General features: G+C 44.7%; 1 protein-coding gene across 1 annotated transcript in view; it reads right to left on the bottom strand.

Annotated features, from left to right (window-relative positions):
• Nucleotides 1-16,087, bottom strand: part of CNTNAP2 (contactin associated protein 2) — a 1,212,102-nt gene that overhangs the window by 108,315 nt on the left and 1,087,700 nt on the right. The window contains exon 19 of the mRNA XM_074985481.1: nt 6,232-6,477. Coding sequence (XP_074841582.1) covers nt 6,232-6,477 — 246 coding nt within the window. The remainder of the gene's footprint in view (nt 1-6,231; nt 6,478-16,087) is intronic.

Below are 16,087 nucleotides of genomic sequence, written 5' to 3' on the forward strand. Positions count from 1 at the left end.
CCTGAGGACCACCCCCCTCAGGATGACAGAGGAGGGGTCCAGCAGCAAGAGGGGGGGCTCCTCATAGACCTCCCCTCCAGGAGCACCAGACGGGCATCCGCCCACAAGGGTTCCCCCAACCGTGGCAATGGATGGTCAGATATGTACCCCACAGGGCACACACCCCGGGCCACAGGGTGGGGGCACCAGCCATGACCAGGAGCCCCACACACACTCAGCGGACCCCAACCTGCAACTGCCCAGCCACAGCAAGGTCCCAGGATGGTGGCATGGCCATCAGTGTCCATCAGCACCCACACCCATGGACAGCACTGTGCCCTAACCCCAGGGATGTGGGGATCATGCAATGGGGACAGATAACAGGGACGTCACACCCACCGATGGGGATGGAGACCCAGCACCCAAGCGGGGCAGGAGGGACAGGCCACAGGCCCGGGCACAGTGCTAACAGCCTTCCCCTCCCTCTCTCCCTCTCTGCAGCTGTACCATCTGAGGCCCCGGACAGCCAGGCACCCTCCATGGTCCCCGAGAGCCCACTGGAGATCAGCCACCGCCAGCGCCCAGGGACACCTCCAAGGCCAGCGGGATGGTCATGCTACTGCCGGACCCAGGGGATGGCGCCTGTGGACTCCCAGCTCCTGGCGGCTCTCCGGCGGCATACGGAGGTGGCTAAGGAGAGACTGAGGTTCGACCGGGAGGAGTCCACCTGGTGTTGGGCGGCGTGGCAGGAGTTCATGGGTGTATTCCGAGACACAGCCGGGTTGATCTGGGAGGCTGTCACCTGGCTCCCACCCCCTGCTGCCCCCCCTACCATCCTCCCTGCCACTCCACCTGATGCCCCCCTGCCGCCCCACCTGCCTCGCCCCCTGCCTTGCTGTCTGCTGCCCCACCTGCCTCGCTGCCTGCCACCCCACCTACTGCGCCACCTGCCATGCCGCCTGCCAGTCCCCAAGGATTGGAGCCCACTGGGGCTGAAAACTGGCCAGTGGAGGCATCCCGGCCCCACCTGCTGGTCCTCCTGGCCCCAGGATGTCGGGGGGAGGGAATCGTGGCCCATACCTGCCAGGGGTCGCGCCCCTCTACACCCACCCCAGACTGATGGGCCGACAGCCGAGCCATCCGCTGGGTCCCCATTTGTATATAGTTGTCCCCCTTGTGTATAGTTGTTCCCCTTGTATATAGTTGTCCTCCTTCATATATTGGTTGCAGTTTTTGTTGTGAACATAACACAATTACCAGTTTTCAATAATCCACAGTTTTATTTTCCAAAGAACCTGAGATGTGTGCTTGTTGGGGGTGGTGGTGTGCGGGTGGTGAGTGGGCAGTGCAAGCGGTGTGTGGGGGGCCCTCTGGGGAAGGCCAGGGAGGTGCTCAGGGGTCTCCCTGATCAAAATGGGCCCACAGGGCCTTGCAGACCTGTACCCCCTCGCAGTGGGCCTGGTGACCGGGTGCGGCGGCTGGCTGGGGGAAGCCCGTGCTGGCGTTGACTGCCCACCCCTGGATGAAGGCCTCCCCCTTGCTCTCAACAATGTTGTGGAGGATGCAGCACGCACCCACAACCTGGGCGATGTTCTGGAGGTGGACGTCCAGGTAGGCAAGAAGGCACTACCAGCGGCCTTTCAGGCAGCCGAAGGTCCTCTCTACCATCTGGTGGGCGTGGTTCAGGCAGGCATTGAACCGCTGCTGGCTGGCTTTGAGGTGGCTGGTGTATGGGTGCATGAGCCAGGGCTGGAGGGTGTAGGCCGCATCCGCCATGAGGCAGGCGGGCACAGTAGTGTCCCCCAGAGGGCTCTCCCTCTGGGGGATGTAGGTCCCTGCCTCCAGCTGGCAGCACAGGCCCAAGTTCCAGAAGACACGGGCATTGTGTGTGCAGCTGGGCCAGCCCACATAGACATCCTGGAAGTGGCCTTGGCTGTCCACCATGGCCTGCAGGACCACGGAGTGGTAGCCCGTGCAGTTGATGTACCTTCCCCCGCTGTGGTCTGGGGCGCAGATGGGGATGTGGATCCTGTCCAGGGCCCCAAAGCAGTTCGGGAACCCCATGGAGGCAAATCCAGCTATGGCTGAGTCCAGGTCCCCGACTCGGATGACCCTGTGCAGCAGCATGGCACTGAGTGCACAGACCACCTGTGGGGAGGGAACACAAGCGCCCATGAGGGTGTGAAGGGTGCCCCAGACCCCTCCCCCCAGACCCCCTCCTGGGCACCTCCCCAGGTACCCCCCCGCCCAGCCCCTCCCTCCCTGGCACCCCTCCCTTCCCAGCCCCACACCCAGCCCCTCCCTTCCTCACACTCCTCCCTCCCCAGCCCTGCACCTGGGCCCCCATCCCCGCCCCCCCAGTGGATGCATGCCCAGGCCTCCTTACCTCCATGATGACGGCCCCGACTGTGGCTGTTCCCACCGTGAACTGGTGTCCCATGGAGCGGCAGCTGTCTGAAGCGGCCAGCTTCCAGATAGCTATTGCGACCCTGTTCTCGATGGGGAGGGTGCACTGCATCCTTGTGTCCTGGTGCCTCAGTGTGAGGTTGAGCCACTGGCAGAGCTCCAGGAAGGTCTGTTGGAGCATGCAGAAGTTCTGCAGCCACTGGTCGTCATCCCATTCCCCCATGACCAGCTGCTCCCACCACTCGGAGCTGGTGGGGTAGCTGCAGAGGCGATGGAGCACCCAGCAGGGGAGGAAGAGGGGAGCCTGGTGGTCAGGGGCATCCCCATCTGCCCCTGGGAGGGCTCCTCTGCCAGGAGCTGCTGGGTGGCCTCGCGTGCAGCACCTAGCAGGGCGCTTGCTCCCTGGGTGACCACCTGGAGGGCTTCCAGCTGCTGCTGCTGCTGCTGGGAGTCCATGGCTGCTGTGCGTTGGTATGCGAGAGTGTGGCTAGCGCTCTGCAGACCTTGTGCTGTGCAGGCCGGGTGTGTCTGGGAGGGGCCCTTTAAAGAAGCATCTTGCTGTTGCCCCGGAAGGGCTAGTCCGGCCTGTGACCCCGTCTGCAGGCTTTCCTGGTCCCTTATTTCAACAGGGAACACTGTGTGTGTGGACGTTCCGCTTTTCCTTCCAGGGCGGCTCCTTTCGACGTTGAATGTCGACTGCATCAGCCCTGGAGGATGTGTAGACAATATGCGTCGAAGTAGCCTATTTCAATGTTCTTACTTCGAAGTAGACTACTTCGACGTAGCGTGCTAATGTAGACGTAGCCACAGTGAGCAGCCTCTCAAAGCTAAAGCAACAGGCAACAGTGCTAACTAAAAACAAGCAAGTCAGAAATTATGGATTGGGATGAAAATGATTTATAAAAGTTATCATGTAAAGCAAGATATATTGTTGAGATTATTATCCTTGCTGCAATAAAAGTTTTAAAGCTAAATACAGAAATTACAAATTAGTAGTTTGATTAGAAATAGAGAATAAAGATTTCTATCAATAAATAATGATACTTGTGTAATAACAGCTTATTCATGACAGATGAATATTGCCATTATTTACAACCACAAAAGCTTTTCTTCTCATCCCACTTTGTTGTTGTTTATGGGTCAGCTGAAGAACTTTGAAGGAGAACTTCAAATAGCATTTCAAATTTAGTATTTCACGCTGAGGAGTTTTGACAAATGGGTACCTCAACTTTGGTTGCTCAGCAGAAGTGGTCAGGATTTTCACTGTAGTACTTTTCAATGGTGAATTGGTTTTTCCAAACAACATTTTCTGCAGAAAATGCCAATATTTAAACAAAAAAACAAAATAGCCTTGCACCAAAAAGTTGTCAGCTTTTAGCCAAACCGCAAAATATTCTGATTCAAAATGATGCTCGTCTAATACCATGGGAGCAGCAGTCTGGGTACCTTATACTTCCATTCTCTCTGGCTAGATAACTTCTCCCAGGGGGCAGCATGGCCAGGGACTCTGATGCTTCCCCTCCCCTCACCACTTGAGGAAAAAGTTGTGCATCTTTAGAGATATAGTCTGACCAAGGAGCCCAACCCACAGAAGAGAGTAAGACATCTGAATTACAACTCCCATAAACCACAGGCAGCACCATTTTGCATCAAAATGTTTTCTTTCTGTGCTATTTAACAAAAAGCCAGAATTTTACTCTTCCACACCATTTAGCTATTTTCTAGCCTGCTATATTTCTAAGTTTCTGTTTAGGCATATAAATAGGTGGCCCAATTTTCAGAACTAAGCACCAACAGTTTTCACTGACTTCAACTGACATTGCCATGAGGTGAACACTTCTGAAAATTAGGACTCTTGTGTAGGTGCCTAAAAGTGAATTTAGGTGTGAATTCAATCAACATTTACTGAAAAACTTGAGTTTATTGTTCTAATCTTATTTTTGAGTTGTTATTCTGATGGAAAGGTTAAATCTTTATTTCCTGATGTAAGAGTTATAAAATTAGAATTAAATGATAAATGTGGCCCCAATTTACAATGTGCGGTCAGAGGGATGCATCTGCACATATTCCCCCTGAAGCCAATGGGCTTTGCAAAAGCACATCTGTCTGCCTTTGTATTGTAAATGGGGGGATTGTGGCTTATATTAATTTTAAAGATATAAATGAATATGTGAGCTTTGATGGACTCATAATGAACCACAAAAGTCAGGGCTATTTTAAAATTCTATATAATGCAGCCATCCAAAAGCAATCTGGAAAAAAAAATCCATTTTGCCCACATACACCTCTCCTTGTCTCAGAAATTCCACTGACCTCCAACAGTGATCTTCCTTTCCCAACAATGATAAGCGGTACTAAACGTTTTAGAATGAGTTGATAATGTGGCTGCTTACTAATAAGTGGCACTGAGTAATCATTGTTTTGAGATTGATCCTGGACACACTTTGGCATGTGGATAAAGTAACTCATAAACCTAAGGATCTGTAACATCAAACTCTTGACTTTCGCTGTCTTCATTTTCAAGGGAGCAGCGGGAAGGGGAATAACAACAGCAGATATCACAGTGCTATAAAAAGGGGGCTAAATTTATAAAGGAATTGAGGTGTGATGACACTCATCATCACCATCCTTAACTTTTAGTAGCCTAGAAAACCACTGGGATTCACAAAGCCTGGATTAGAAACCTCGGTTTCCTGAAAAATGAGCGAGCAGAGACAGGAGCCTCAGAATGGAACTAACAAAAGGACAGATCCCTGAAGGCACTTCATCTAAACTAACCAGTGAGAGAGGTGCCAAACCACGGGGTGTAAGCTAAGCCCTTCCTCTATAGGTACCATCCCCTGCTTGGGATTCTCAGCTGCAAATCCTCTCCTGACAGCAGGAACTTCTAACATCTTAGTGAGGGGGAGTTCCCGTAAGTTTTAGCTGAGTGATTTTAGACTCCTGTTTCAAGTCCCCTGCTCCTGAGGGAGGAAGGAATAGAAACACAAATCTGGCATCTCTTAGGTGAGTGGCATGCACCTAGGAAACTTTGACTGCAAAAATGTAGGCACTGAATTAATTTAGACATCTACAGGGTTTGAAGCCACTGATCAGGGATTTTGTGACTCCTCATGGGACCTGGTTTGGTGTCTAAGGCAGCAAAGGCCTAAAGTGATTGATGCTCACAGAACTCCTTCATATTTGATATAGGCACAACAACACAGGAACACAGATTTATCCCTGTCTAACAGCAATTCAGGGATCGAGCTGGCTCTTATCTCTCAGGTCTGTGATCTAACCATTAGATCACAGGCCTTCTTTAATTATGTCTTCTGAAATGCAATATTTCTTAGTGTTCCTATTTCCTCACATTAGGCCTACTCTTACTTTTAATGAAGCCAGTGTTAAAACTGCCATTGACATCAGTGGGAGCTGGATCAGGCTGTTGGTGGTGGGAAGGGCTGAGGAAAATTGAAGAGTACAGAAAATAATAGGTTGCATAGCACACATTTTTATTCAAGGTTCTGACTTCAAAACACCAACTGTATCTTAAAATCTAACTGTTGCATTTTATATTTATTGAAATGTCTCCTGCTTTGGGTTTTAATGCCAGTATCGCAATCCACCCTCTTGGTTTGACTTTCCACTCTGTTCCACCACTTGCATGTGACTCCATTGAGTCGAAAAGAGTAACACCAGTGTAAAACTAGTGCCATAAAATATAGAATCGAGCCCAATGTGTCCTGTTTTGAAATTATATGTCTGGAGAGATTTTTCATTAGCTCCTGGGTTTTGCTGTGGCTATTGTGCCTTTAAAAAAATCAATTTTAAGTACAGCAGAGAAAGCTCAGATCAATTGCTTACCAGATGGCTTGACAAGCACTGCCATGTAGTCCTGGGTGTAAGAGCTGATGTACAGGAGGATGCAAGGAGACTTGGTGGTACTGAAGCTGAAACTGAGTGCGTCTTTATTCAAGGCGAGGTCTGGCGCAGTGTTATCAAGGTCTGTAGAGCTCAACATAGTTCGGCTGACTAAGTCCTTTGCATTGATCCCTGGGGCCTGAAAATTGTACCGGAGCCACATCCCCTCTTCAAAAAATGCTCCAACATCTGGAAAACAATAACAGTAAGAGAGATAAAGGAGAAAGTGAATGTGCTGAGACATTCTTTGAAAAAGAGCAGGAATAAATAAGAATACACACATTACAGTATTATTATTGAACTTGGTGCTGCTTTAAAAATCTATATATGAAAAATAATGAAGCATCTTGCAACCATTAACAAATCAACACTCATAACTTTCCTAGGAAGAAGGAAAGTACTATCCTTATTTCGTAACTGAAGAAATGAATACATAGAGCAATAATAAAATTTGCACAAGGTCACACAGTAAGTTTGTAACTCAGCTGGATTGCCCGAATCCTGAGTTCAGTCCCTTCCCCACCAGACTACTCTTCCACTCATTGCCATAAAGTTGCCATAGTTTACAATGCTTAAAAAGGGCAGACAAAGGGATTAAGAGCTACAAGAAACCAGTCAAAATAAAAGAAAACTAGAGACTACACCAAGAACAAATTCCAGAAGGTGAATTGTGGAATGATCTTGCAAAGATTGTTGAAAGCTCTGGCACTTGAGAAATTGAAAATGGAATTGGACAAAGAACTGAAAAACATCATCTATTAATGGGTAAATTTTAAGGGATATTTTCCTGCTTTAACTTCCAAGAACTTGCAGGAGGCAGACAGAATGGGAACATTTGTGGACCTGAAGCATCGTTAGGGAAGTTCAACATGCCAAAGAAGTTGTGAACTAGTCAGCAGGGCATACTAGGCCTTCTTTCCCTCAAGCAATCTGTCAGTATTTAGAGGCCAATGGTGGGTGAAGTCTACACTGTAATTTTTCTTTCTTTTTTTTGGCCACAAATGTGCACTCTTCCCTTGGTGCCTTGGAGACATCAGACCTGCTTGTGCTCTTTGTGAACAAAAAGTCTCTGGTTAAGCACTACGTTTTTGTGCCCTTCTCAATGTAGCTATGGTTCTCAAAGCCAGAATTTAGCCTACAGATAGCAGAAATCATATCAATAACTTTTAGAGAAACAAAGAATTAAAGTGTTAAAATCAAATCAGCATTAATATCAAATAATTAAAACTAGGCCTTTGTTAACATTCATACTAAAAAGAGAATGTTGCCTGTGTCTCATTTTCATCAATAACTTTGCACAGTTTTAAAATGCATTACAATACAATGATTCAGCATTAAGGCTCTTCCACGCTGCCAAAATCCTAATATAATTTACTTCCTAACACAAAAGAATAAATAAAGTTGATCAAGCATAAGAAATGCTAAACAGATCAGAGAATCCCAGCAGAAAGTAAACTCAGTAGAGAAAGGAGAAAAGAATATTTTAAAACCTTTTCATCTTACTAAGCATTCAAGTGAACCATGTCAATAACTAATTTTATGCTAATAATTATAAAATAACTTAAGATAATGATAACATCGTGACTTTTTCACATTATCAAATATCTGATACACCCCCCCAGAGACTTTGATGAAAGGAATTATAATTAGAAATGATGTCATATCCTTGAAAACTGTTGCTGAATGCTCAAATAACTATTATGGGAGAGGTTTTTCTGCTACCCATATTCTGCAGACCAGACTCTTACTTTATGAGTAGCCTCACTCTGAAGTTGCTATTTAATATGATCAGGGTTTTGAGACTCTTTAATAATAGTAAAAATTGGAGATGTCTGAAAAATGAAATTTTCATCACTCAGGAAATTCAAATATTTCAACCTTTATTTTTGTTTGTGAGCCAAAAGGAAAAGTTGAATTATCAAAACTTTTTGGGAAATGAAAACCCCACAAAAATTTGATTTGGAAATATAAAAATGTTACAAAGTGGGGCAGTCTGGCATGAATCTACATACACTTGAACATTCATGGTACCTCATGAGAGATGCCATTTGGAAGTTGCATGCCCCAATCTTCCCTTCTGGATTGGTTGCATCACTGCTGCAGGACATTTTGGGAGCCCCAGTACCACAGTGGCTACGTCTACACGTGAAGCCTACATCGAAATAGCTTATTTCGATGTAGCGACATCGAAATAGGCTATTTCGATGAATAATGTCTACACGTCCTCCAGGGCTGGCAATGTCGATGTTCAACTTCGACGTTGCGCGGCACCACATCGAAATAGGCGCTGCGAGGGAACGTCTACACGCCAAAGTAGCACACATCGAAATAAGGGTGCCAGGAACAGCTGCAGACAGGGTCACAGGGTGGACTCAACAGCAAGCCGCTCCCTTAAAGGGCCCCTCCCAGACACAGTTGCACTAAACAACACAAAATACACAGAGCTGACAACTGGTTGCAGACCCTGTGCCTGCAGCATGCATCCCCAGCTGCCGCAGCAGCAGCCAAAAGCCCTGGGCTAAGGGCTGCCGCCCACAGTGACCATAGAGCCCCGCAGGGGCTGGAGAGAGACCGTCTCTCAACCCCTCAGCTGATGGTCGCCATGGCGGACCCCGCTATTTCGAAGTTGCGGGACGCGCAACGACTACACGGTCCCTACTTCGACGTTGAACGTCGAAGTAGGGCGCTATTCCTATCCCCTCATGGGGTTAGCGACTTCAACGTCTTGCCGCCTAACGTCGAAGTTAACTTCGAAATAGCGCCCGGCGCGTGTAGCTGTGACGGGCGCTATTTCGAAGTTAGTGCCGCTACTTCGAAGTAGCGTGCACGTGTAGACACAGCTAGTGTGTCATGGGAGATAGAGCAGTTAGGAAATCTGGCCCATAGAAGAGAATGTGGGCACAAGGCACTCAGGAGGCATCAAGGTGGCTCAGGCAGACAAAGAAGATTAATGTTGAACTGACCTGAAATGGAACCTTTCATTTAAATTTTCTTGAAATTAAAAAAAAAATGTGGGAACATTGACATTTTCCCCCTATTTTCCATTGAAAAAAGTGGGTCAATGGAAAATTCTTGATCATGTTTAATAAGAATAATTCACTGCAACCAAGTTACTATATAAAACTCATAATCCAAGACTAATATTGTTATAGTGTAGTGAACATTGACTTCAGAAGATACTCAAAGGAATGGGAAAAAAACGCCCAAAACTAAAACAAAACCCAATTGCCTACCTGTTTTAGAGAAACATAGCCATATGCAGTATATAGATCGATAACTGGGTTAGTAACTTACATATGAAGCTTACTTAACAATGGTAACATTGAGACAAAGTAATTCCTTTCCAAGAGTTTTATTAATATAATGCTGGGCCATACTTTACATTAAGGACACTGTCACAGAATGGCCTGACAGCCCTTTCACATCTTAAGTACAGACGCCACCACTTCAAGTCTCCTTCAGCGGTCTGTTTTATTTTGTCGTCCCTCAAGTCTCTACTTATAGCGCTATTTATAAGCCAGCCAGTGCCCCCACTTGCTTCTGGAAAGAGAAGTGAGCCTGTAGACACCCTGTTTCCCTCTGGCACTCCACTCCAAGGCTGCAATTACTTCCATTTAGATGTATCTAGCTGCTGGGGTTTCTTCTCTCTCTAATTATTTCTTCAGCTGTAGCTCTACTCAGTTGATTTATCTTCCAGTTAGGTCTCAATTAACCTATATTAGTGGGGATTTGATGACAGGATGCTGAGTCAGCTCTTGACTAGGCAAATCTACGACAGGCTCACATATGAACAGTTTTTGAAGGGTAACAGATATAAGTATGTTATAGGCATTAGAAAAATGTGTTAAATATGGTTATGAGTCAAGGTTATCAGCAACCTTTTTGACCTGTTGAACTTAGAACAATATGAGCTGATACTCATTTATTATAATACCTGTCAGTTATTAACCCTTTATATACTAACAACTTACAGGCAAACATCTGTCAGGGATGATCTAGATGGTACCTGGTCCTGCTGTGAGGGTAGGGGAGTGGACTTGATGACCTCTCAAGGTCCCTTCCAGTTCTGGTATACTATGATTCTACACTTAATATATAATTGCACCACAGTACCACATAAACTGCTACATTGTCAATATACTATACCATTTAAATAGAATCCATATTACATAGCTCCTTCTGAACTTGGGGTATATCTCAATGTTCTTTACACAGTTATAAGCAAATACAAGTAGCACAACAGTAGTGCAACCAAATGCCGATTTTAATAGATGTGCAGTGATGCATGCCTGGAATTGGAGGGTAGAAATGTATCCTTAGCTAAAGGCAAGATAAGGAAAATGTAAGAAAGAGGTTACATTATGAGAAATGTCATTGGTGGCCTTTGCCAGTATCTTGCTAAATCCAGCACTAGAAAAGATTTTTCTTCCTGTTACCTTATAACAGATTTCCAAGAACTGAAATATCATATTTATAAGTGACACTGTAGTCCCAGAAAGCAATTGCCCAAGCTGTGATCTCACAGTACTGTAAATAATGCAGAGCCACTGTGATAGATTTATAGCTGTTATTTCTTCAGACAAATTTTAAATCCTCTCCAAACAGGTATGGGAAAAGTAATTTAGTCTAATACCTTTTGCTCACTAGACCCAATTTTAACACGCTTTTGGATAAATAGTTAAGGGCCCTACTGTCCAAATACCTAGTTAGTGAGTTAGTAGCAATGAAGACAGTGTGACTGATCACAGAATTAAGCATTAAGCTCAGTTGTAAATGTGTCCAGGATTTGCCCTAAAATAACATCTCATTTAAACATTAAACAACTGTATGATACTTCTGTGTTACATGATTGTCTAGCTCTGCTGATGTGGAAAGGGTGCTTTCAGGTTTGATTGCTTTTCAGTGATGGGTGAAATGATACTTGTGTGTGCATAAGGCAAAAATCTGCTCTCAGTTACCCTGGTATCAATTTAAAGCTCCCTGCAAAAACCCATATGACTGCTACCTTATTGTCCTTGAAATCCATCCTCATGACTCCTCTCATTTAGAAAAAAAACATATTGTTAGACAGGTGGTGAGCCATATCACTGTGAGTGCTTGGCTTATTACAGCTATTAAGTGCATATACACCATGTCTGTAAAATCATTGTTTTCTCCCCTCCCAGTCTGTTTGCTTTATCTGCTTGTTATGTCCTATTGTTTAAAAAGCAAGCTCTTGCAGGGCAGGGATAGTCTTCAACTACAGCTCTGCCCAGTGCCTAGCACAGTGAGATTCCTTGGCTGGGAGCACCAGCTCTCAGCTGGCCCAACTTCTCACCTACATGGGCTGAACCAACATGCAGAAATAAATAAATAAACAAATCTTTCATGGTTCCTGTGACATATCTGAGGTATTTCATGCAGGACACTCATCTTGCCTTACTGTCTCAAACCAGCCAAATGAATGGAATGTTCTGAAAGTTAACTTCAGGCAAGGAGGGTACATAAATAAGCACTGGCTGTGTAATTATAAATGGCCCATTTATCATAGCATAGTTTAAAATCTGCCTTTGCCTTTAAGAATCCTAGGAATACAGTTTACTCTGAATCGATCAGGACCTTTGAAGCAATTTATATATTTGGAACATGATTCTTCAAGGGGCTGAGAGCCCTGAGTCCTGGTTCCAGTCCAGCAAAGCATTTAAACACATGCAGAAGTCAATGAGATTTAAACACACAACTAAATATCCACCCCCTAAGGATAGCTGAGGGTGCTCAGCACTTTGTAAGAGTGGGCCTATTATTTTTCTGTTAAAATATCATGAGCCATTAGCAGATAATTTCCTCTAAATTGTAGTGAGTCATGGTTTTGAAATGCTGATGAGTGAAGACTATATCTACCTGGAGGACACCAAACACCAATCACCCTGAGGACATGTTTTTTTTAAAGTAGGGACATCTAAATCTTTGAATTGGGAAAATATTTAGGAATCAGTGTAAAATGCTGTTGGCTAAATGGACATTTTTCTGTATTTGTCACTAAATAGGGAATCACATTTTTTTCTTTATGAAAAATAGCAATTAAAATAAAATACTTATATTTGTTTATGAGGTATACCTGCTGTTGCTTTCGTTTGAAACATTTTAGATGAGAAATCTGAAAAAAGGCCGCGGGGATAAAACATGGTAAAGGTTTACTGTCTACACTGCTTTTTCAAGACAAAAGCTTCAAAAGAGAGACCATGGCAGTAGCAGATCACATTTTTTTTGGCTAGCAGCAGACATGTCTAAACCAATATGCAGTGCAGTCATGCTCTGTTGACAGTCACATTGAAACCATAAATAAAAGAAGTTTGGATTAGCTGTCTGGAGAAGCACCAGCTAGGATTTGTGAAACAACAGAAACAATTTTACCTTGCAAGAAGTATACGCTCAATATAAACCATCTACATTCCGCAAATGCATTCTTACATTTAAAAAGGGGAGAAGAGAAAAATGGATTTAAACCTTCATGCAAAACAAAGATCTATCTAGAACTAACAAATATATTTTGAAACTAAAAATTGTTCCAGTGTCCCACCCTCACTCTTATCTGATTATTTTCATCTTGGCACAGTCCAGTTGCAATCAGACCAAAGATTTTGAAAAGTTTGATAAAAACTATTGTGCTATTTTATGGACCTGAGAGTGATGCATAAAAAAACTATAGAACCCAGATCCTTCTGCAAGAGCTGAGCTGGCTCCATGCTGTTAAAAGGAGTTTAAAAAAAACATATTGTAACCACTCAGAAAAGCAGATGAGACTTTGAATGCGTACAAGAAACGTATCTGTTGAGTAAAAAAAGTGCCATTTTAATATAAGTACTTCTTAGCTGCATGCACCTTCAGGCTATCTCTGTTGCACTGCCACTAAGAAAGGCATCACTGTCTGACACTTGTTATCTGATATACTTCCAAATGAATTCTAGACTGTGGCTGTGATCTCCTTCCCCTCGCCAGAAGAATTCTGGTTACTTCTATGCTTTCCGTGTCTTAATAAAGTCCATGTTTTCTGCTGATAAGCATCAAAAGCTATGTTGTTAAGATGCTTATTTCTGGTAATGGGTATAATTGTGGATTAGGGGTGAGATCTTAGCCCCACAGAATGCAATGCCAAAATAGGACTCATTTCAGTTGGGGCAGGTCTTTACAATGGTCATGCGACTACAGTGTGATGATGGACGTTATGCTATCTGCACCACAGAAGGACACATGAAAAAATTCAACAAAAATTGATGGTTCTCTTCGTTTCAGAAAACTGGTCTGAAATGCAGGCGTCTAGCTGAAAGCTGTGCCCAGCATAGAGGCTGCAAGCTTTTTCCCGGACAAAGGTACACAAATATTATTATTCCTTCCCACTGCCTGCCAATTATCAGATATCTAGCCCCCTGGTTTTACTTGACTGGATTTTGATTAATAGAGCATGACATCTCATGGTGATGTTTCCAGCCAAGGACATACACCAAAGACACCTCAGAGCCCCGTGGCTTGCACACAGATTTTTAAGTGACCTAGCAAAGCCTCTTTCCTCATCTGTCATTTTCTTTTTTATGTTTCTTAACTCTACCCATCAGGACAGAGAACAGACTACTTATAGGAGGTGTGCTACGACTGGCTTATATTACAGGAGAAATTACAACTTTTGCCAGACTATGGGCACTAAGACTGTAGGGCTGGTCTACGCTACCACTTAAGTCAATGTAACATATGTCACTCAAGGGTATGCAAACAACACTCCCATAAGCAATGTCAGTTCCGTTGACCTAAAGCAGTTCCCTCGTTGGTGCTGTGTTGGTGGGAGATGCTCTCCTAGGCTATGTCTACATGAGAAGCATCTGTCAACAGAAGTGATTGACAGAAGGGATGTCCAGACATATTACATTTACACATAAAAGCAGATTGAAATAGCGAGCCACTCTGCCGACAGAGAGCAGCCAGACTGCCCATCCCTCTCTCAACAGAACTGCTGACCAGAAGTTCTGCAAACAGAGCTGCCGGGTGAACTGGAAGCCCTGTCTGTTGACAAAAGGGGCCCGGAGTGTCTGCGTGGCTGTTCTGCTGACAGAACATTGTTGAGAAAGGCATTATACCTGAATGTGGAGAGGTATAAAGCTGCTGGCAGATGTGCTGAGTTTTGCCAACAGACTGTTGACAAAGCACGTTTTGCGTGTAGATGCTCTGTGGGTTTTTCCGACAAAAGCCAAGTTTTGTCAGAAAAAACGTCTCATGTAGATGTAGCCCTACTGACATAGCTTTCTCCTCTTGCAGAGATGGAGTAATCATGATGATGGAAGAGTGCTCTTCCTTCAGCATAACTCATCTTCACCAGATGTGCTACAAAGTAGTGCTGTACTGTAGACTTGCTTTAGATGTTGCAACATCTGCTGGCCAGAGGACAGGAAGTGTGACAGTCTCGATGGTTTTCTTCATATGAAACAGCTATTGCACTGAGATATGTGCAGATGTGTGTAAGGATTTTCATTTATCTGCTCATTGCACTTACGATTTATTCTGCTCTCAGTCCCACTTCGTGTTTACTTTGTGCAGATAAGAAGTGGGGATGCAAGGCTTTTTCTAAAACGCTTTCCAAGGTGTGTTCTTGGGTGGTCATCACTAAACATTTTTGAGCATTCTGATGGTGGAGTTAAATGGAGAAATATTGCAATTATTTATTCTAATTAGCAATCCTAACTCATTAAATGCCTATCCTCTTCTTTGATTAAATACAGCAGAGCTCAAGGCCAAGAAGGCAGTTGGAAAAATAGAATGCAACAGTGCCTTTTGTGCAGCCTGACTACAACTCCTTGGAATCTGGAGTAAAAGATGCTCATTGATTCAGGGGCCTTTGCATCAGGCTTGTGATGAAGTTATTTTAGTCTGTAAGAAAAGGGTTCTATAACTGGAATTCGATTTTGCATAAATGAACCAAAACAATTCAGAGCTGTTGTTCTACTTCACTATACATAGAGGGGAGGGGGCATGTCAATGGAAGACGGGATGGCCATGCCTACATGGCCTCAGTCTTCAGCCCTGCTGCTGGCAGAGCTGTGCTAAGTAGGTTTCTGGAAATTTCCGCAGCTAATTAGCACAGCTGCTCGAGATTTCACTCTCGGCAGAGGGTGGTGCCGGCAGTAAGCATGCTCTGTGGATGTGCCTCTGCTAGCTAACCCCAACTCTGTCACCAGTCCCTTATCCCTGAAAAAGCTCAGGGATAAGGGACTGGTGACAGAGGGGGATTTAGCTGCCAGAGGTACGTATATTATACCCAATCGGAAGCCAGCAGATGGGGCTGCCCAGTGTCCCAGAGGCCCTATATGTTGACAGGGCCTCCCCCTGCCGCTTCCAGAATGTCCAGACTGGCTTTCTGTCAACAGAATCTTATGGGGCAGTAGCAGACAGCTGGCCACTGAAGTGCTGCATTCTGTTGATTTACTGTTGACAGCGCGCCTTGGGAATGTGGATGCTTTGCAGGTTTTGTCAACAAAAAGCCAGGTTTGTTGACAAAATTCTCTAGTGTAGACATAGCCATATGGCTCCTCATTCACAGTAGGTAAAAAGTGTATTATAGTTGCTCAATGCATCTCCAGGAAAAAAAATGATTCAGTGGATGTTAGCCCTAGGTTAGTCCTATTGTAATTGGCTGACAGAGAAGCTGAAAGTTTATCATACTTACTGTCCCACAACTGTCAGGATTTTTTGAAGTTATCCCTTACATATTTGTTTTCTCTATACAGATAAATAAATCTTTGCTCCTTATTAGAAATTTGTTATAGTCTGATAG

Source organism: Carettochelys insculpta, chromosome 2 (genome assembly GCF_033958435.1).
Source record: "Carettochelys insculpta isolate YL-2023 chromosome 2, ASM3395843v1, whole genome shotgun sequence".
NCBI lineage: Eukaryota > Metazoa > Chordata > Testudines > Carettochelyidae > Carettochelys > Carettochelys insculpta.